General features: G+C 41.9%; 1 protein-coding gene across 1 annotated transcript; it reads right to left on the bottom strand.

Moving 5' to 3' along the window:
• Positions 1-8,475: 8,475 nt before the first annotated feature.
• On the bottom strand, positions 8,476-23,111 carry tkta (transketolase a). Its single transcript, XM_049017714.1, has 14 exons — positions 22,818-23,111; positions 21,206-21,323; positions 20,638-20,751; positions 20,172-20,269; positions 16,691-16,882; positions 16,004-16,122; positions 15,437-15,633; positions 14,397-14,561; positions 13,273-13,429; positions 12,556-12,686; positions 12,352-12,435; positions 12,157-12,250; positions 11,446-11,568; positions 8,476-9,719 (listed from the first exon to the last, which is right to left on the bottom strand). The coding sequence occupies exons 1-14, from the start codon at positions 22,922-22,924 to the stop codon at positions 9,532-9,534; spliced, it is 1,887 nt and encodes a 628-aa protein (XP_048873671.1). The 5' UTR covers positions 22,925-23,111; the 3' UTR covers positions 8,476-9,531.
• Positions 23,112-23,327: the final 216 nt, after the last annotated feature.

The raw sequence follows: 23,327 nt of genomic DNA on the forward strand, positions 1-23,327 counted from the left end.
TAAGGGCGAAACGTGTGTCTCACGGTCAATGCGTGAGACTTGAGAGCCCTGCCTACCACATTCATCGGATGTTGCTCTTAAACTTCCACCTTTTCCGCGCTCCATCCATGTAATAACGTGCTTGCAGCTGGATCACACGTAACTTATTTTTGAACTTACCTGGAAACAACAAATGCTATTTTCTAATTGGCTGATAGGTGGATATTAACTCCGTATTACTCGGGACAGATATGAACTCCACTCTGCATGCATGCGCATCGTCCATTAAGCATACATAAGGGGACACCTTGGTGGGCGTTATCCCTTAATTACGTCTCTCCTGAGAAATACGAAGTGTGGCGTGTGAGCGTATAAATGGAAAAAGTAGTAACTGTCACGTTTGCAACGTTTTACAGGAGCTGTCAATCGTAAAATACCATAATAAGCAAGTACTGTAAGTTTGTGTTGGTCTGCTTAAGGCATGAACAAAGGTTACAACGAGTGGTTGCTTCTGCAGCGCAGGAGAACCCAATCGACATTGATTTGAAAAATATCGATTACGGGGGGGGGGGGGGCAACTCCTGACAGGGGGTCAGTTTAGAGCACTTGTTTCTGTTTTCTATCCTATCTGTTGAATTGCTATCTGCCTGAAATCAGGTGTAATTCATCAGAAACCAGGCAGGATGGAAAACCTGCTGGAAACGGGTGTTGTCCAGGATCAGGGTTGCCCAACCTTACGCGTAGTAAGGAAATTAAAAGCAAAAGAAAATCAAAAGCAAAACTACAGTGCACTTCTTTAACTTGAAAGTGAAAATTCGTTCCACTGAGTAGCTTTTTGGCCTATGTGTTTATGACTCAATCTGCTGTGAGAAGAATTAAACTCAACTAACGCAAAAGACAAGGCTTCATCATTGATGCTGGATGACATGTAAATGTGCTGTGCTGTGTGAAGTTAAAGTGATACCAGCGGTAGGTACTGAAAGAGATAGATTTTATTTATTTATTTGTTTGCGTTTGTTGTTCTGTTTGTTTGTTTGACATTTCCTCGCGATTCTGCCGTGACTGATGAGCAATGAACTTATTTACGGAATTCATAATGATAATGTTGTATCTGCCACACACATGATTATAGGCTATGTAATGAAGTATTTTATTGGGATGTAGCACCGTGCTGAGCCGAATTTAAGACGGTTAAAATACGCCAGGAAATGTGGTATTGCCCTATATTCGGGATCTAGACAAAAAAGAAAATAGATGACGCCAAACATTTGTAACGAGTGTTCTGACTTGCAGTAATAGGCCTATAGATTTCCCGTAAGTTTCTGTGTAGCGGGTTTTGAGGGTGACAGTGTAAAAGCGTGAGTGTCACGCAGATGAGAGCTGAGTGAGAGATGAGTGTTAGGCGTGCGTCCTCGAATGTCCTGTAAATTGTTGGCTTCCCTGACTGTACCACTGCTAGTTTGAACCCGACAGCTATTAATAAAGATAGTAACATTCATTTTAATAGAGCTGTCATATCATTTGTTAATATGGCTCAATCTTTCTCTGCAATACGTTTGTAGAGTTTTTAATATTCATTATCTACCCCCTCCCCCCAATATAATGCATTTGTTTTATAAAATTGTTCTTCTTTATAAAGGTTATATTTGGCAGTCCAAAAACTGTTTTTCTAAAAAAATTAGGGCTGCCACTTTTTCTATGGATTGATCTATGGACTATTTTACTGATTGGTCGATTAATCTAAAAGATTAATTTTCCTCAATCAAATAGACCAGACAATAAACAAAAAGACAACATTTTATTTTGACAACAACAAACTGTATGCTATTGCAGGGCTTTAGATATAATGGACGCGGACTTTTCGGCACCATACGAATATTATTTTCACCACAATTCGATAAACACATTAGTAGTGTGCCTAACATACGAATGAGGTGCGTATTGTGATGGCCAAAAGTTAGTAATCTGTATAAATTCTGTGTTTTCTTATGCTTTTTAAAATCGGTTAGCTGAGCACGCCACATGCGACTGTTCTGGTAAACGATAAGCACTTAAGTCTAGAAAGGGACAACAGAGCAACCACATTATCTTTTAAAAGAGGAGATGCTGTGGATAAACAAGGTAAAAAGATGTTGATGGTGTGGCGCTACTTTTTGCTGAATAAAGCCCACACGTTTTTTTTTTTTTTTGTAAATATAGTTTTCATTTTTATTTCAGTTCACGAATTAATTTGATTTAGTGTCCGTTTTCCTTTCAGTTTTAGTTTATGATAATACTGCTCCTAACAAGCCCAATGCGCACGAACACATGCTGACACCGTCAATCCATGCAGAATAACCCCTGCAGATTTAAGCATTAACATTTCCCCTAACATTTATTCAAAGGAGGTTCTAAGGCAGAAGGCAGACAATATTTGGCTTTAAAAATGAGTGTATTTAGCAGCTAAAAGGACAAAAATATTAAAAAGATCTGAAAGCACCTTTGTAGTCTCTCTTCAAACATTAGTGCATTACGCTGGTGCCGTGAAGTATGCCACCGAACTTTGCACAGTGTAAAACCTCGTTTTTGTTTTTGTGATAATTGAACTACTCCCGTAATTAGGTAGTGATATTAAAGGAAAACATTTCTTATAATGAATGCACTGAAGCATTTTTAGAAATCATAATGGTAATTTCATCAAAATAAAAAACGATGAGTCGATTTAAAATATTGATGTCGACGTCATCGGCGACGTCGACTAATCGCGGCAGCCTTACGAAAAATAGTTGCCCAAAAGTATGGGGGGTCGACTTATATTCGGGCCAATATGGTATATGCATTACCTCTATTTGATTATACACAGCGATGTACCACAAATGTACCTCACTTGAAGACTTTGCTGTCTTTTAAGGGCATGCCGGAGTTTGCTTCTGTTTGTGACTACTACAAACATTGTAAGTATATTTGACATTCTATAGTAAAATGACTGTTAAGCTCGCACTGTGTCCAGACTCAAGCGCAGGGAAGAACAGCAACCGACTAAAATAGCAGGTAGAAGATCACAAAGAGAAGGATAGCTGAACCGCAGCTTGAAAAGTCTTCTTAATACAGTACTCAGAAACTGTGCAACTGAGGCTAGAGAGCTTAAACCATCCCATTTGGAGATAGTCATTACCTATGACCATCAGTGCTTCTTAGTAACAATTTAGTATTGCCCACATCTCACCGTCATGAAAACTTCAAATGTCAGCTTAACCATTAAAATTTTTCTGATCTGCAATAGTTTATTTGTTAAATTTCAAAATGTTTTTTTTTTTTGTATTTTATAGATAAATATTATCATTTCTTTGCCGTGTGCTTTGGTTTGAGCTGTGGGCTGGTCAGCTACCGACCACGCGTCCGTGAGTAATTAAGATTTGCAGTGCTCTTTCCAGTAGTTCACATGATAGGACGATAACTCACCAGGCTTGTTTTTCCCTTCTAGCTATCACCATGTCGCTGATCTTCACATTGTTCTTCACGGTGGTGTTTGAACTCATGGGTTTAGTAATTGGTAATGTCGTCATTATCGCTATTTCAGTTATAGACATTATAGGTCTAACTAATATTTTACTTTAGAATATGTAACCTATGTTATACACACACACATACACACACACACACACAGCCAAATGGAGACTCTGACGAAAGCAAAGTTTGAAGAACACACATTTTAATCTCAAAAACGATTATTTCTAACTTGGTCAATGACTATTTTCTATTTATTTTACTATACTTCCCATTCCAACACATTTCATGTGTGTTTTCATGGAAAACAAGGGAATTTCTAAGTGATCTCAAAACTTTTAAATGGTAGGGTATAAGCACTGCTCAAAAAATTAAAGGAACACTTTTTAATTAGAGGGTAGCATCAAGTCAGTAAAATTTCTGGGATATTGATCTCCTCAGTTAAGTGGCAGAGGGGGGTGTTAATCAGTTTCTGCCGCTTTGGTGTTAGTGAAATTAACAACAGGTGCACTAGAGGGACAACAATGAGATAACCCTCAAAACACGATTGGTTTACCAGGTGGAGGCCACTGGCATTTTTCCAGGATGTCAGGATAAGCACTGCCAGAGCCTACAAAATGACCTCCAGCAGACCACTGGTGTGAATGTCTCTGGCCAAACAATCAGAAATAGACCTCCTGAGGGTGGCCTGAGGGTCCAACATTGTCTAATGGGCCCTGTGCTCACTTCCAGGCACAGTGGACCTCGATTGGCATTTGCCATAGAATACCAGAATTGGCAGGTCTGCCACTGGCACCTTGAGCTTTTCACAGATGAGATCAGGTTCACCCTGAGCACATGTGACAGACGTGAAAGGGTCTGGAGAAGCTGTGGAGAACATTATGCTGCCTGCAGCATTGTTCAGCATGACCGGTTTGTTGGTGGGTCAGTGATGGTCTGGGGAGGCATATCCATGGAGGGACGCAAAGACCTCTACAGGCTAGAAAACGGCACCTTCACTGCCATTAGGTATCGGGATGAAATCCTTGGACCCATTGTCAGACCCCATGCTGGTGCAGTGGGTCCTGGGTTCCTCCTGGTGTACAGCAATGCCCGGCCTCATGTGGCGAGAGCATGTAGGCAGTTCCTGGAGGATGAAGGAATTGACACCACTGACTGGCCCCCACGCTTGCCTGACCTAAATCCAATAGAACACCACCGGGTGTTTGTATTTTGGTCCATCTGACACCGACAGATTGTACCTCAGACTGTCCAGGACCTCAGTGATGCCCTGGTTCAGATCTCGGAGGAGATCCCCCAGGACACCATCTATCGGCTCATTAGGAGCAGCCACGACGTTGTCAGGCATGCATACGAGCACGTGGGGGCCATACAAACTACTGAGCACGATTTTGAGTTGCTGCAATGAAATTTCGCCAAAATGGACTAGCCTGCTGCATCATTTTTTTACTTTGATTTTCGGGTCTTTGAATTCAGCCCTCTGTAGATTGATAATTTTTATTTCCATCAAATGATGTGGAATCCTTTCATTCCTAACACACTACTCAGTCTATATCAGTATAAATATCAAGCATGATTTTTTTTTTCCAATTAAGATCTGATGTGTTTTCAAAGTTTTCCTTAATTTTTTTTTGAGCAGTGCATATAAATTTCTTTTAACAGACTTAAAATATACAAGTTTACATTTAACAGAAGCATGTCTTGCTGACAAGACTAAGTACATAATCGTGTGCTGTTGAGTGTTGAGCGTCTCACTCCAGAATGCTCAGTAAGCTAGCCGACTGTAATGTTCTCTGCAGATCTACCTGCTCATACATCATCTTGCCAAGGGCGGCCTTATGATAAAACAGGTATGTTTTTCTGTTTCGTGGTGGATCATTCTGACAAATGCAATTTTATGAAACAGAACTGGATGTTTTTGTTAAAACAGATGTGATCCTGGGTTTCGTTGCTTCCATTTTTGTTGCCGTTTTAAACAATGACTCATATTATGGTGAGTGATTGTTCAGATGTTTCACATAAAATACGTATTTATGGCTGAAGATAATGTTGTGGTTATTAATCTTGTCCTCTCTCCTCTAGCATGCACATTATCATATGGCCTGGGTATAATGACTTTTGCCGTTGTGGGAACAGTAAGAAAATACAACTGTTTGAGGTAAGAATAGTCTAAATTATAGTTTAACACACATGGCCAGCTCTAGCTGTAGGCAGGATAGGTGAATGCTCAGGGCCTCCACATGACCAGTGTTGAGGAGGAAGTTAAATGCTCACTGCATTGGGGGGGCAAGTAAAGCTTTGCCCAGGGGCCCCGAAAAGGAAGTTCTGGCCTTGTTGACTCAATTCAGTTGTGATGGAAAAATTGCTGAAAATTCTTTTGTCTTTCAGGAGTAAAAGATATCAGGAGTAAAAAGTGAATTGGTGAGTTGATATTTTTTATTTAGCAGGCTTTAATGCAGGGATGTCAAACTCCAGTCCTGGGGGGCCAGAGCCCTGTGTAATTTAGCTCTTTCCTTCTTCCACCACAAATGATTTAGCTTATGAGCTGTGTGGTAATTAGCACAAGGAGCTGAATCAGGTGCGTTAAATGTAGGAGTTTGACACCCCTGCAGTAATGTGATTATACAGTGGATATAAAAAGTGTGCACACCCCTGTTAAAATACCAGGCTTTTGTAACGTAAAAAAATGAGACCATGATAAAAATTTCAAAACCTTTCCCACCTTTAATGTGACTATAACCGGTACTCGTTTGATTCGACTGAAATCCATCTTGGGTATGGTGTTCTTTTGGTGACGGCCAGTGTTGTTTTTGTGCCAAACATACCTTTTGGAATTGTGGCCCAAAAGTTCAGCCTTGGTCTCATAAGACCACAACCAATTTTCCCACATGCTTTTGGGAGACTTGATGTATTTTTTGGCAAAATTTAGCTGTCCCTGGATGACCCTACCCCATAGTCCAGGCATATGGAGAATAAGGGAGATTGTTGTCACATGTAGTACACAACCAGTATTTGCTAGAAATTCCTGGAGCTAGAAATTTCTTTTGGCAGCCTCCCTGACCAGTTATCATCTTGTCTTTTCATCGATTTTGGATGGACGTCCAGTTCTTGGTAACGTCACAGTTGGTCCTGTATTTTCTCCACTTCTTCATGACTGTCTTCACTGTGTTCCATGGTATATAGCATATGGTATATGGTATATGTAATGCTGTGGGAATCTTTTTGCACCCTTCTCCTGAGTAATACCTTTCAACAATAAGATTGCTTTGGTGCTGTGTAAGCTCTCTGCGAACCCTGGCGTTTGGCTCTGGCAGTGATGCTAGCTGGTGGTGGCTCCTATGTCATCTGATAGATTGACTGACTGTCAGTGATTGCAAAGTGTTTTTAATGGCTTTTTTTTTATATGTCTTCATCATATTCATCTAGGGTCCAGGAGTCTCTGCACCCTCAGGATCACTGTGTGATGCTCAGGTATTAGGGGTGTAATTTGCCTTAAGCTCTCTGATAGGTTTCAGGTTTTTAATTCTTTGTGAAGAATGAAAACTGTAATATGTCTAAATTTAAACTGTAAAGTCTTAATTTAAATTACTTCAAACCGATACACGTGTGCCATATTTTTGCAAACAAATGTGAAGATTTAAAAGGACTCATTGGAGTAAAATCTTGTGGACACACCAGTAATAGTGATATAATCTGTGCAATATACTGTTTGCTTGGTATTCTGTTTGTATAATGTTTGCACTGTGCGCTAATTTGCACAAAGATTTTGTTTTGCACTCTATACATCTGTGCACTTTATGTACCTTGCTGCTGTATGCAAAATAATTTCCCTCCGAAATCGATAAAGTTTATTTTCTTAGCTGTGAAAATCCATCCGTCTCCCATCCATGAAGTCCACCCAAGGCAGCAGAGCACACAGCTAGGAGGACATCTTATCATGAAGATGATTATGATAAAATATAATTCCACAATTTGCCATAGTGAGTGGCTATTACACACATAAAGACCCTCATACATAACTGCAAAGTTTAAAAAGTCTCAAATTATGAAGATGGTTTGCATCAATGCCATACATGCACCTGTTCTATGACTCTATGTTCTATGATTTTTTAATATTTCCAACAATAGCAGAACCAGGAATGAGAATGTCGACGGGCAGAAAGCCAGGTGGATCAGTCCCAAAACGATTCACTTAGTGACCAAATCACACTATAGAATCGTATTTTTTACAAACCATGTATTTCTTTAAATCAGTTTTATATGACTTGAACAAATGACTTGAACAAATGAACAAAAAGAAAGAAATCTATTTGCCTCTAGACAGCACATTTCATCGGGTTGACCTCATTACACACAGATACCCATCAGACATATTCGTTTTATCATTCTGTACTTCTGACTTTGAATACTGAATGCGTGAACCCAGCACAACTTCGTACGGGAACCTAGGTCTGCTCCCTTTGTAATACAGCCTGTGTGATTTACTTATGTGCTAAAGTGTGACCTATCTAAACAAAACTTTCTGACCCATCGCTTAAACCTTCAGGTGGTATCTGGTAATACAGCGTTTTGGGAGGACCATGCTGGTAATTGTTGATGAAACAAAATTTCAGTTGTTTTTGGAAAGTATGTTTTAGGTGAGATAAACCCTGAAACAAAGATACATTATCACTGAGACAGAAATGGGGGGGGGGGTCAGCCTGTCAGTTTAGGGTTACAAGTGAGGTGAGTGTCACTGTTCATTTCATTGCCTCTGTACCTGTGTGACCAGAGCCCCCATTAGCTGTGTTCCATAGTGATTGTGTATATGGGGTTAATTTTTTTAATTCCCTTTTTGAATTAACACGGGAATCCCCCAAGAAAGGTCTGTTCCTTTCCGAAAGTCCCGTCTCATGCAATTCTATTCTCTGAGTTGTCCATGCTTTCCCACACCTTTAAATGACCTTGCATGAACTTGTAGATGTTTTTGGGCTGCAATAATTTGAAACAATTTAATTCACGATAAAGAAATACTTGAACCAAAATGCTCCATTTTATTTTTAAAAATAATTAGACACAGCAAGGAATTGCAAAAACCAGACAGGCAGAGAACATACATTGTTGTTCGTCTTATCGCTATATAGTCTGCTTTAAAGGATTACCATGTAAATGACCAAATCATAACCACAGACTTACAACGTAACATGTTAATAGATCATTAAGAAACCTTTAAAATGCATTATAGTTTTGAAACACAATTCACAAAAAAATCCCACGAACTTGTAGTTTCCAGAGAAGTATCTAAAAACACGTTAAACAGTAGATATCCGAAAACCCAAGAAGCTGAAGCTTTAAATCTCATCTAGGTTATATCAACAGTAATAGGTGAGCGGGGAGGGAGTTTGGCAGATTCTAAAAACATTAGATACATTAAAATTGATTAATAGAATGAAAGAGTCTCAGATACCGATGCCAGCAAGGAGTCATGGAAAGAGTTTTCATACTTATACTTGCACTACAGTAATGTTATTTTGATATTCTCTGAAATGCACGCATGCTTTATATTATGTTCTTCTGTTGAGATCAAAATAACCTGATCAGATTTAGATATTTGTTATGGCTCTCAGGTTTAGCTTGGAAGTATCATTAAAGAATGTCAATTTATCAAAGAACTTCTTTGGACATAGCAAGGTCTTCACTGGACTACAGAAATACTTCATAATGCTGTAACATGATGAGGAAGCCTGAGTTTAGGCCCTGCTTTTGGCCCTGCTAGTAAGCAGTGCTGTGTCAGCAGGGGTAGGGCTTGGCCATGGCTTGCATGAAAGCTTTCAGTTTGCAGTATGGCTCTGGCATGGCTCGGTTCTAGGTGCCAGTGGAAAAGCACCCTAAGGCTACGGCACCCCAAATTCCTGGCTGGATTTGGGGTGAGGAAGAAGACAAAGAATAGGGGTCAATTTAACAGCATGTGAATATAAACTAATAAATGTCTATGGTTTACAAAAGTGTTAATGGTTGATTTATTGATGACACAGGACAAAATTTAATGCCAAGCGTGTCACAGTGAAGGCCAACCCCTTGGTGCATCTACTTGGCATTAGCAGAGCTGCTGATCATCTTCTTGGCCACCTGCACGATGGCATCCCTGTCAATGCCAAAGATCTTGAGTAACTCGGCTGGCTTGCCACTGCGGGGCACATGGACCACAGCCAGACGATGCACCGTGAGCCCAGCCTCGTTCACTATGGCAGAGCACACTGCCTCCCCCAGGCCACCTGGTGGAATGACAGCAGCTGCTTTAACATCATAGGGCCACAGCCTTTGTACAAATAGATATATTTGGTTCTCCAGATTCTCAAATCTAGGGAAATCCAATTTCCCATTTGATCGGAACCTATCCAGCCCGGCAGAGCTGAGATCCTGACCTCCGGGGGACAGTGAATACTGGCCCAGGAGACCTGGAGTCCATGTTAATGGAACAGTGCTCCAAACACCAAATGCACTGCACTGCCACCCCACCCTATCCAAGGAATGGGGGCAGCTCTGTTCAGGCCAGTCAAGTTCCTCCACACCAGACTCGCTCACCCATGTCCTTATGGACCTTGCTTTGTGTCAGAGTTGGCGACTCCAGCACAATGTGCACATCAGCATGCATTGTCCCTGCTCCGTGATTCTATGTGGCTGACTTGCTGTTGTTCCCAATTGCTTCCACTTTGTTATAATGCCACTAACGGTTGACCGCGGAATATTTAACATCGAGGAAATTTCAGAAAGGATGCCACCCATGCAAAAAGTCCAATCATGGTACCACACTTAATTTCAGTGAGCTCCTGAGCTTCAATGAGCATTTTACAAATGTTTCTAGAAGCAGTTTGCATGCCTAGGTCCATGATTTTATACACCTGTGCCTATGGAAGTGATTGGAACAGCTGAATTCAACTATTTGGAAGGGTGTCCCATTACTTTTGACATACATATAGTGTATGTCAATTGGAGTAGGGGGCAGTGGGCGGAACTATGGATCACTGTCTGCTTGCTGATTGAATTGTTCTAGTGTTTCTGACACATAGTCGCCTGTGTCGCCCAAACTAAAAGTCACACCCAGCCTAAGTTAGCTGTTCATGTGCAGCTTCCAATTCATACCTTTTTATTCACAGCGTCTTATTTCGTGGCTTAAGTTATTCCCAGCTTCCTTAGACGGGGGTATTCGCATTGCCACATACAACCTAGTTTGTAGTTAAGACATTTCGAAAATACAAAATAAAATATAAATAGAATTTTTAAGCTGTAGCACATATTTCTGCAGGTGTAGCCATGTTTCCAGCTAGGTAGCCTATAAAACCTGGCCCAGGCTGATTTCAATGTCCTTAGAGTGCGTAATGTCCGTACCTGCTGTTGAACTATGCATTTAATATTTTCCTTACCCAGGATGAATATGACCTCCACATTCCATTTGGAAATGTGGCTTCTTATTTGAATCAATTACGTGTACAATTGCTCAGTGTCATGCGACCAGTTTACTGTTATGTAAGAAGAATCACATTATGCCTGGGTAATTTCACCATTTTCATTACAAGGAGACTTGTGAAATGTTTATATAACATAGATATATGTGCTACATTTTAAACCTTTCATTCATACGTTATTTTCTATATTCAAAATGTCCTAGATAAAAGCTGCAGCATGTGCCGTGCAAACACTCCCTTTTAGTGAAGCTACAAATGAGATGCAAACTTTAGCCGCGGAATAAGACGCTGCGAATAAAAAGCTAAAACTGGTTAACTGACATTAAGCAGCGAGCAGTTAATAGAGACACAATGTCACAGTGGGCCTGTGTTCATAGGGGGGTACCGCAGGGCTCAATGTTAGGACCACTATTGTTTCTAATTTACATTAATGATATTGACACCAATACATACAGTAAACTGATTAAATTTGCAGACGACACCAAGGTGGGTGGTGTAGCAGATACTGATCTAGCAGAAAAGGCAGAGCACTCACCTTCATAGTAGTGGTCTTCCACAGTGATGATACGGCCCTTGGTTGCCTTTGCATTGTTGATGATGGTTTGAACATCCAGGGGTTTAATTGTGAAAGGGTCAATCACTCTGAGATTGATTCTCTCTAAAGGATGACAAAGTGGTTTTAGGTAGTCACTGAGTCACTGTAACAACACCGATTCATTTCTCTTTTATAGCCAGGCAGCCAAAAAACAGAGTGGTGATTCTGAGGCTAGGGGTCTATGCCAGTAACTGGAAGGTTGCTGGTTCAAATCCTGTGAATGCCCAGAGTGATTCTACTCCATTGGACCCTTGAGTAAGGCCCTTATCCTGCAGTTGCTTCGACCTGGGTATGATGTTAACCTACATCCAGCCCTATAAGGAGGTCCTCTAACTTACAGGGAAAAACTTGGGATTGGTGGCAGGACTGGCACTCCAGCCACTGGGAAAAAAACCTCACACTGGTCCATTCGGACTAGTGTGGTGCTGAGGTACCACCTGCCACATGGCTACACTCAGGTTCCCATCCTTGATTTGGTCTGTCGTGTGGTGTGGCAACGCACTGTAATCAGTGCATGCACCTTACACACTGTAATCAGTGCATGCTCCTTACACACTGTAATCACTGCATGCTCCTTACACACTGTAATCACTGCATGCTCCTTAGTAGCACCTTTCAGCTCAGGGGAATAACAAGAACCCTTCGCATTACCTTTCTTGAGCTGCTCAGCTGCCGCCAAGGCTTCATGCAGTGTGACCCCCGCCCCAATCACGGTCACATGATCATCGTTGCTCTTGTACACCACCTGGTGGGAAAGACAAGGCGGCAAGATATTGGCGAGATAGTGAGATGCAGTCCAGCTGTGTGGCTGTGTGTGCCTCTCTGTCCTCCACACCCTGCTCACACCTTGGCCTGGCCGATGTGAAAGTCCTCGCTGCTATTGTAAATGATCGCACTCTCAGGGCGACTGGTTCTTATGAAGCAAATACCCTGCGAGACAAAGGAAGCAGATGTGTTAATGGGCTTCCCACATGGGGCTGTTTTTTTTATATGTGGGGCACAGATGCAAGAGTCACAGCACGGATCCCCAAAGGGCGGACCACATGCTACCTTCCTGTTTGCCGCCAGCTCTACTGCCTTCTCGGTGGCGACTCCATCACTGGGGTAGAAAATGGTCGCCGTGGGGATGGCTCTGAACAATGCCAGATCCTCCAGGCCCATCTGAGATGGTCCATCTTCTCCTGAAAGAAGGCGGCCACATGTGTCAGAGCCCTCGGCCAATGGGAGTGGGAGGGCGGGACAGCAAAAATAAGTAGAAGACGGGCAGGCGTTCAGGATACCCGGGGAACCAATAGGATGCCTGGGCATCCTGTAACCACTTCCGTGACAGAAAGGGGGAGTGAGTGAGGGGAGGGGCTGGGTGGTATCAGGAGCAGCACAAAGCAACAATGGGAAAAATGTGAGCAATGGAAAGTCAGGATTTAGTCAGGGATACAGCAGTAAGGAGAAAAAGTCATAGAATCTGTTTGGGAATTACAGCAGCAAAGAAATGGCAAACAGGAGATATGCATTAGTACATGATCTATGATGCCAGTACATGTATCGATGAAGAATTACACCATTAAAGGGTAATTAACATATGGGATAAACACACTGAATCTGTGAAGAATCACTTTCATCACTAAGAGCTTAGAGGCAAAAAAATGAACATCTAAAACAATTACATTTCTAAGCATGGCTTAACTTGTGGTTTAATAATAAATAGTTTGCAGATGGAGGGGGAGGAGCTAAAACCCGCTGTGAATTCATCACAGCAGCAGTACTGACCAACAGACAAACCGCAGTGGGAGCCACACAGGACAATGTCGCTCTCAGATATGGCTGCCATCCGCAGCTGGTCGAACGCCCGGCCGAAGAAGGCGGCAAAGGTGCTGGCGAAGACGACGTTCCTGTTTCTGGAGGCACAGCCCACGGCCACACTCACCTGAGGAGGGGGCAGAGCGGTAGGGGGCTTATGGCAGTGGCTGGGGGAGAGTTCTGAAGCAGAATGGCAACTCTTATTGAGGGAATCTTGGAGATCTGGCAACGGGCCTCATCTTTCCTCAGCAAATGCAGGGTTGGTCACGTGGGAGACTCTCAGGCACATTTTGTATGAAATTTGTTTGATTTCTTGTCTCCTGAAACCTTCCCCTATGCCCTTCCAACAGTAGGCATTACCATTCACCTGCTCGAAAGAGTACAACCTGTCTGCTTTCTGATCCATGTGGAGAGTAGCCTGGATGTTTTTCTCCATATTACTGCCTCTGATCTGAGAACTGGGAAATCAGAAGTTCAACCTGGCTAGAAGTGATATTGCTGAACGGCTTTCTGATTTGTTGTACTGACATGCAGTTAATTCGGGTTTGGCATAATTCCCAGCTCTAGCATCCGACCTCCGAGGTAAACGGAACTCAGCAGGTCAGGGTGAGCTGGAGGACTGAGCGGCTACCATGGTCACACATGGGTGGAAGCCTGTGATTATGCGGGTTTTACACCTCAGAGTGAACAGGAAGTGGGCCGAGGTCCTCACAGGTCACACTGTGAGCACAGAGATGCATTATTCAGTGAATTGTGTCTACTGTCAGCCTAGCGGCCTAAAATAGAGCGAATGCCAGACTCAATGACAGCTCAGAGCAGCCCGGGCGCAAAATACCTGCGGCAGAAGTTTGACTTTGGGAGAACAAAAACAGATGTTTTCTATTATGGCATATTTATTTTTTTTTCAATACACATTCAGGAATATATCTAATGGAATACAGTTCTCTAAGCACAAGCTAGACCAATCAGCACCTTGCCAATATCATCACAATGCACTTTCCTGTATCCTGGGTTTACTGTATGAAATCAACATGAAGAGGTATGTTAGTTAACCAGTTCAACCATCTGCTAGTGAGGAAAGAACATGCGGGTACCATGTTTTGCTCGCCAAGGTAACACTCCACGAATTGGTCGGGATGCTCGTTCTTGAATACTTCACAGAAGGTGGAGTTCTTGGTGTCCCCATCCAGGGCCACCACCCGCTCGTTGTAACGGCCCAGTTTGGCCAGAGCCAGACCATAAGCCTTCCGTGTGGCAATCTGGTGAGAAAATAGCTGTCACTGGAGAAGACAGAAGGCATGCGAAATACTCACCTAAAAATTAAGGCCCACCTCCACAAAGAAAGTCAGTTGGCCAGACTAAAAATTGATTTATACTCCTATATAGATTCTACACCGTTGGTAGCTGTGTAGCTGGATATCCTATACCGTAGCCTGCACCATGGCCAGACACGCACCTTCCCAGAAATGTAACTGTACAGATAGTATATAGGCCATAGGGTATAGAGGTTACCATGTAGGACAGGGGTGGGCAGTCTTATCTGGAATGAGCCGTTGTGTATCCGGATCTACCCTGCAACTCCCTAAGAGTCCTCACACCTGGATTTGAACAGCTGACCTAAAGGTTATCCCAAAATCCTGCATAAACACCGGCCCTTTGTGGACCCATGTACTACCCATGGCACAGATTCTATGCAAAAGTATAAATCAGCCTTAACTACTACGAAAGCGTAAGGTTAACTAAAAAATGTTGGTAACACTACTTTGTGGTAGCACAAAGTAGTAGTACATGCTTCCTTAATTAATTAATCAGTAACTGTTTGTTTCGTAGTGATTCCATGTTCATTTATTCAGTCATGATGGTTCATGTATTTCATGCAGAAACCATATTAGTTCATGATTTGTTCTTTAGTAGTAATTGAGTTACTAGTTATTTGTACATCCTTAAGTAAAGTGTTACCTAACTGTTGACCCACACTATCTAAAAGCCTCCTTATGTCCACCTCACCCACCTGAATATTTCCTTGATTTTGCGAGTTGTTCCATCCACCTCTTCCAGTTCTCTTTGAATTGTTTTATTTCTAATTATTATTAAAACAGGAGAGTGAATTGCACTCCCCACATTAATGCTGTACCTTCTCCCCCAGTTTGTAGCTGGGGCCACTGGGCATGCGGATGTTGCGCACGTCCACGGGTGGGGCATCGTCCACGGGTGGGGCTGGATACAGGCGCTTGCTGCTGCTCAGGATGTGGCTGTGTAGCTCCCTCACCACACTGTCCGCCATGTCCTTGGGGAGGACCTTCCCGTGCCAGCCCATCTTGTCCTCAGCAGCTGCATGCGCATACACACAGACCCACACACGCGATGAAGAAGCAGTTTCATCTGTGCTAAGCAGCTCACCAAGCTGATAGTGCCAGGTACAGCAGTCCGGGCATGTGGCCACATAGCAGAATTATGAGTTTGACCTGCCCCATTGGGACTTTCTCCCAACTAGACACGTAGCCCACTAATAAAATTAGGGGTTTGTACTCCCCTGAAATTTGCCCCCGTCCCCAGGTCATCAAAGTCTACTTAGAGGAATGTACCGGCAGTGATAACCTCAGCTTGGTGATGCAGTGTAGTGCCTGGATTTTGTAAGCTCTACACGATAGGCTTGGGGTGTCTATAGAGTGGTGTATAGATTGCACTGCATTGTGGGTACCTGGAATTCCTTTGCCTTTAATGGTTTTGGCGATGATGGCAGTGGGTTGGTGTCGAGGCTGGCAGAGGACTTTACAGAGCTCCTCCACGCTGTGTCCGTCCACGACGAAGGCATTCCAGCTACCAGACAAGAGAAAAGGACATTATCTCTATTTGTTTGTGAGGTGCACTGACAGACATGTGCATGTACACACATAGGCTGCTAACTCACATAGAGATACATGTGTAGGAAAAGAGTAGCACCAGGAGTTAAATCATAATCAGAGAGGAAGGGGAGCCTGGTCAGGTACAGAGCGGGGAGGAGTGGGACATTTTTTTTAATATGACTATTGCACATTTTACGTGGTTAAATAGTACTGGAATTTTTCTTAAAGATAATAGATAAACAAAACTTAAAAATTCATCAAAATGGCTTATCACTACAAGTAATATTCTTGCTTATGCATTTAATGTCCCCATAAAAATGTATTAAAATGTCAAGTTATTCGCGGATTGACTTGTTACAGGTCTTCCCAAGTCCAGCTAGTAAGTCAAGCTTTAGTAGCAACACATTAAACAAAATAAGTAAAAATACGAGAACACGTTCAAAACAAATGGAGAGCAGTTGTACAGACAAGCACAGCAGCCCAACTCGCACAAATGAACTGAAAAACACAGGACACTGGCACTCACAGGCAGAGCTACTCACCCAAATGCCTCACAGCGTCTCTGGTACTTCTCCATGTGGTGTTGCAGAGGAGTTGGATCACTCTGGCCCAGCCGGTTGATGTCCAGGATGGCCACCAAGTTGTCCAGTTGGCTGTAGGAAGCAAAGGCCATGGCCTCCCACACCGACCCCTCGAACAGCTCTCCATCTCCCAGTAGGCAGTACACGCGGTAACTGTGCAGCCATGAGGTAAAAAAGCACACAGTGAAGTGCAGCCTGCAGGGATGGGTCCACAGGCTGGAGTTAGCCAGCAAGCTCTGATCTGGTCCAGCAGCTTGATGAACTGATGCATCCTGGCAGCCCAGTTCTGTGGTTGCTAATATGTCACAATGTGTCAGTGTGCTAAATGTTTACATCAAAAGACAACCATCATCATCAACATTATCATTTTCCAAGGCTGCTTATTCAGGACAGGATCACAATAGGCTACTAAGGAAAGCACATAACCCTTTAGAGCAGGGGTGTCAAACTCCAGTCCTGGGGGGCCGGAGCCCGGGTTAGCTTAGTTCTTTTGCCGCTCCACCACAAATGGTTCAGCTCAAGAGCTGTGTGGTAATTAGCACAAGGGGTCGAACCAGGTGTGTTAAATGAGGGGAAACCCAACAATGTGCAGGACTCTGGGGAGTTTGACACCTCAGCTTTAAAGAGAAAGGAAACCATGTTTTTGACTGCAGGGAAAAGCCGGTGTGACCTATACAGGCAAAACAGACCAGGGCTACAAGTAAACCCACAATCACACAAGCTCATTGCTACCCACTAATCCAACCTCCAGGACTGCAGTAGAATCTAAAAAAACAATTACTAATCCTTCCTCAAGAAATGGAAATGGCACGTGACATACCACGGAAACAGAAGAAAAGTGGTATGTACTGATTATTCTGAACCTGAATGATATTCATTTCCAAACCCGTATACTATCATTCCAAAGCATGAGCTGGCCTGTAGAGGGAGCCAGAGCTCTCACCCTAAAACACAGCCCTACCGCCTACCCGTCTTCTCACACCACCTTGCACCCAATGGCTCCTGACAGTTTTCCACTCAAATAGATATATTTTATTAAAGCTGAAAGACTAGCCAAGACAACACACATTATGGTATGCATTCCAGTTCTGGGTGAAGAAAGGAATTCTGGGATGCGGTCCGTGGAACCTGGACCAACTTCATCATAAAATTTTCACATTCAATTAGTCACGCATCAAGCACTGTGCACATACTGTAGGCGTAGGCAAACACAAAAATCGCCTGCTTTTGCAGAGCAGAAAACAAATTAGCACACAAAATGCAGGGCCTGCATTGGCACCTAAATAACATGAAACGAATTAGCAAAATTAGACAAAGATTCTTCTTTACCTATTAAAACAAAGCATCTGATTACACGGATGTTGAAAGTCAGAAGCTCACAACAACACCGGCAAAATGGGTAAATTGTGTGACCCTCAACTAATTTTAAACTTAATCATCAGACCTGGGGTATGAAAAGGCCATGTCTGGACCCAGAAGTTCACCTGCCTTTGAAGTCAGCTAGCATTAAACCTTTCATTCCATGCTCCATTGCCAATATACATTGTTGGTGGACCCAGAAGCCACATAAGAATAATTATTGTTATTAGCATGTGGTTTAACAATTCGCCATTGTTAGGCGCTTTCTACAATCCATGAGAAAGTGCAACGAAGCGAAAAATCAGGCTGACATGTTAAAAGCAAAAGCGATGTAATTCCAATGTACACCTTCAAACCAGTTCTGGGTGGGGCTGGGAGAAAATGAACACAGTGTTCATTTGGGGTGGCATGATAGAACGTTTAAGAGGTGAACAGGTCCACTGAAAGTCATCAGACCGAGAGAAGGTCCCCAGATCGCGAGAAAGTCAACTGGCCGAAGAAGGTCAGCGAACGGACAGAAAGTCATCAGGTCAAGAGAAAGTCAACATTGAAAGAAGGGGAACTTTCTCCCCAAAGAAAGGCAAGATACTGGGGGCGAACTGCTACTCATAGAAGCATTAAGGATAAGCAAGACAAGATTCAAGGCTTGCACACCCCTGTACTGGAAGGTATACACATATATTTGTGTATATAAACATATATTGTATATAAATGTAATGACCTTCTTAAATTAGATAGGTTCCTGGTCAGAGAAGCCAAAGCTCTGTGACAAAGTAATTAGAAGCAGCCAGCTGCACTGTAAATGATCAACAAAATATTATATTATAAGAATAGTATTTGTTGTATACAGGCAGTCTCCAGGTTACAAACGAGATTTGTTCCTTAAGTCTGTCATTAAGTCAAATTTGTAGGTAAGTCAAAAAAAATTATACAGTAAATAATAATAGTTATACCGTAATAATAAAAGAAATTACATATGATACTGTACTGTACCTCAAGCTAATGAACCACTGAAGCAGTGTGCAATGTTTTCATGAGCGTCACGAAGTAGTACATGTGTAAGTTTTTACATACCATGGTATTTAACCCAAATTTTTAATAAACAGGTTTTATGGCAGTCCGTAAGTACGAGTTGTCCTTAAGTCAGACGTTCTTAACCTAGAGACTGCCTGTACATGTATACACACGTGTTGCGTAATTTATTTTCAATATTTATTTAATTCCTCTGACACACAAAGGACTCCAGAAACATCCGGCCTTTAGTAAGAAATAAAGTACTTGCTTTTGGAACAGACCAATCCAAAAGCACCCAGCTTAGTGCCCAGTGCTTATGAGCTCCAGTAATAATGAGACTGAGTCTGCTCAGCAGTAGGCCGATGTGGAGGCCATGGCCTGCTGACTGCTGGCTATTACACTGTAGTACATGCTCTATACCACTGCTCTACAGCCCTTAGCAAACCTGAGCACCTACAGCTTGTGCTATAGCAGAGTTCCGTTTCATCCAGTGCCTAATTGGTGCTAAAGCTCAACTCTGGCACCTCTCAGGTGTGCTCTGCTACCTTAAATGCTACACCCAATATGATTAATCTTAAAAGTAATTTGCGTTAAACTTTGGAATAAATGCAAATTAAACTAAAGAAATGTATACTTATATAATTGTTTGGGCTGTATGACTTTTTAACATATATCCGCCCAAAGTAGTAGGTTTTGCTTATCCGACTGCACAGAAAAATCCACTCTTTGGCCACTAAAATAGACGAGGTTACAACAGCAGGTCGTTACAGAAAAAAAAAATGTAAAAAATTTTAGTAATATTTAGATTTTTTTTTGCAAAACAGCAAAGTCATTGGAACCCACTGGCTGTTGATGCTAATGCTAATGAGAAGGACTGTTAGGAAGCAAGAATCTTAAAAGACGCAGACAAAAAGTTTGATGCAACTAACAGGTGTCAATACTTTTAAGTAATTACAGCACATTATTGTTGGTAAAGACTGATTTGTGTGCATGACATCATCATGGTCTTCAGGAGCTCTGGCACTGGTTAAGCACTGGTTTCATTCATCCAATGATCACGGGCCCTTACCTGGCCTTGTCAAAGTATTTGCCTGTGTAAGCCATTCCACAGGCCACACCAAGGCCTTGTCCCAGGGACCCGGTGGCAACATCCACAAACCGCTGCTTCTGCAATGACAGATAATGATTTAATTTGCAGTGCAATTTAATTGTTTTCCCTTGCAGCAATGGCCATGGACATTCTGGGAAATGCCAGCACTACATGCAATTAGATTATTTTCTACACTAAGAATTCAAATCAATTTGATTTCAATGAGTTATATTAGAGCCCAGAATATTACTTGGATTATAACCAGAAAGCTCCTCCTTTCTTGAAACATTGGCAGCCATTTTGACAGCTGTGTGCCTTTGGGTGTACCACCCCAGTCCTTTAAGCTGGGGCAATACAATTAAAGCTAAAGGAGGGTGAGCCAGGTCAGGAGACCCATGGGGCTTCTAGTGGGCCAAGCTGCCTCCAGGACCACACAGACTCTCACAGGGACTGGATGTCCTTCAAGGACGGAGTCAGACTTGCGGAGGCTGAGGAGTTCATTCTCCTTCAGGTATCCCAGCTCAGCCCAGACAGCATACAGCGCCGGAGCGGCGTGTCCCTGAGGAAGTGAGCACCCACACATCAGTCAGTTTTGAGTCTCCTATGCCTTTCATTTCCATTTACTCAAAAAAGCTGTAATTACATCTGCATAGAACATAAAATCCTCTAATTACTTTCCATCCATCCATCCATACTCCAAGTTTTTATACCTGCTTGTCTAATGCAGGGTTGCGGGGGTGCGGATCCTATCCCGGAAGCTATGGCCACTTCAGTTCATATTAAAATTTTGCAGTCCTTAAGAATAATTTCACAAAATTCTACTGAACACCTTACTATATTAATTGGTGTAGCTTTACTTTATTTACTCTTCCTAATAACATACAACTTTGACCAGAGAATGTGCAAGAATGCAAGAATGTTTCCAAGTGTCCAGTAGAAAATCTTCCTTTCATCATGCCAGTCAGAGTCCAGGACCACACTTTTTAAGCCCCGCTTTTGTAATAGTGACTCACCTTCGAGAGAACGAAACGGTCATTGTTGGGGTTCCTGGGCTCCTCTGGTGTGAACCTCATTGTGTGGAAGAACAACACAGACATGATCTCTGCTACACTGCAGCATGATGTTGGGTGTCTGTGAGTCAGATGAGCGCAAAGTCGATTAACAATACAGAAATCCAACAGAGGGGAAGCAGGCACAGGCACACACATAAACACAAAGACAGACAGTCTATGGATTAAACTTAAATGTAGGTCATTAAAAATATGAAGAAGTGCGGCATCGTACAATGTGAAACCTGCATCGTCTAGCTTATACTCAATAGTTAGGCCCACACAGTGACAAATCACTAAAACTTCCCTTTCCAAAAATATGCTGGAATCCCGAATGCAGACAGAAAATAATAAAAAAGTTAATAAAAGGACATAAATTTCTGGCCGTGGGACACAGAGGGGATTAAGACCAGAAACCTCTGTCCTGTCCACTGCACTTACTCAAAGAAAAATAATACATGGATGCACACAGCTGGTATGAATTAAACAGATATATGTACTTTATATATAACAAACTGTCAAACTGATCAAACTAGCAGTGCAAAGTGTACTTCGCGATGTAAGAATGTGCTGTGTATGTGTGTTATGTAATTTTGTGTGAAGAATTTGCTGCCTTCTTTTCCCCCAAATTAAATAAAATTGTTATATTAAGCAATAGCAGGTTCTAAATAAAATCTATGGCACCAAATGGAGTTTATCATCCAAGCCGTTACAGAGGTGTTGCAACAAATATGTTTTTTTTTCTACCTCAACATGATGGTTGTGCTTAATTCTATACAGACCTGAAATATAATCTGATCTCCCCAAACACTCCAAACATCAAAACTAAGTGCAACAGCATCAACTGATTTTTTAGACACAAAAAATTGTGAAATTACAGAATATGACTGTAAAAACAGTTTATAGTCTATTTTTGATACCATGTCCATTTTTTGATTATATTCAACCTAATGATTACTTAGCATACTGATTGCTATTATGGTAAATTTAACACCTCTTAAAATTTTTACCTTAGAATGATTTCGTTGTTCTAATGTTAAATGTTTTGTTTGACTTTGTCATCTAAAGATGTAAAATTGAATATATTTTGGTTCTATATAATGTGTTTTAAGATTAACCAATAATAAAATTAAGTGTTGCTTTTACTAAACAGAAATTTCATAGTGAATAAACTGCTCCATTCAGAATTTCACTTTGTGTTAGAATTTATTCATTTACATTCTGACAGCTTGTACACATTGGAGTTCATTGTACCAAATTTGTAATATGTAGGTAATGCTTTATGCTGACATGGAAATACTTTCAGATATTAAGAGCTTTATTGTCATTATGCTGCAGTACAGTGAAATTTTGTTGACACCTCTTGTGCAGCAATTTTAAAACAATGGCAATGGAATAACAATAGAAATTATTATGGAAATAATTATTCAAGAAGATAATGTTGAGAAGTGATATTGATAAAGGTCAGAAAAAAGTAAAAATGAGACAACATGCTTTTGCAACTGCTATCTTGGAAAGACAAGGAACTAAACTAAAATAAAATAAAACAATTTTATCTCTAGGAGCATGAACTTACCCACTGTTTGCAGCTGTAGTTGCCTTAATGGAGTTGATCCTGAGTCGAACGGCGATGTTTCTCAGGGCCTGCACTGTTTGCTGGTCGACTTTGTGATACTTCTCCATGGGTAAAGTTATGAGCGGCGCAGGTTAAAAGAGATGGAGCTTTTGATTGCAGAAACAGACAGCGATGCTGCGTTTGAGAGAGCAAGGGGTGGAAAGCAGAGACTGGTATAGTGAATTATAGTGCTGAAGAAAAGCAGAGCGAACATGAGCTCTATGCCTGAAAGTCCACAGCACAGTCACTCCGAGTCATATATTAGGAAATTCGGAAGAGGAGGGGAGGAGTTAGCTTTGCTGCATACAATAGTGTTTGGCCAACCTGTCCAAGCTGATCAACAAATCCTGTTGAGGCACCTGGCCAACTTACCATTCATCAGGTGTGACAGTTGTCCCTGTAGGACAGAATGAGTGTTGAGAGGCATTAAATTAACAAAAAAACTCATCATGTTCAGATCATTAGACTTAA

Source organism: Brienomyrus brachyistius, chromosome 6 (assembly GCF_023856365.1).
Source record: "Brienomyrus brachyistius isolate T26 chromosome 6, BBRACH_0.4, whole genome shotgun sequence".
Classification (NCBI taxonomy): domain Eukaryota; kingdom Metazoa; phylum Chordata; class Actinopteri; order Osteoglossiformes; family Mormyridae; genus Brienomyrus; species Brienomyrus brachyistius.

What these genes read in the sequence shown, in the direction of transcription:
- tkta (XM_049017714.1), bottom strand. Translation starts at nt 22,924, where the DNA reads ATGGAGAAGTATCACAAAGTCGACCAGCAAACAGTGCAGGCCCTGAGA. An exon ending in AGACGCTGTGAGGCATTTGG is followed by an intron (nt 16,123 to 16,690) that starts GTGAGTAGCTCT and finishes CTTGTCTGGTAG; the next exon opens with CTGGAATGCCTTCGTCGTGG. An exon ending in GCTACAAACTGGGGGAGAAG is followed by an intron (nt 14,562 to 15,436) that starts GTACAGCATTAA and finishes TTTTCTCACCAG; the next exon opens with ATTGCCACACGGAAGGCTTA.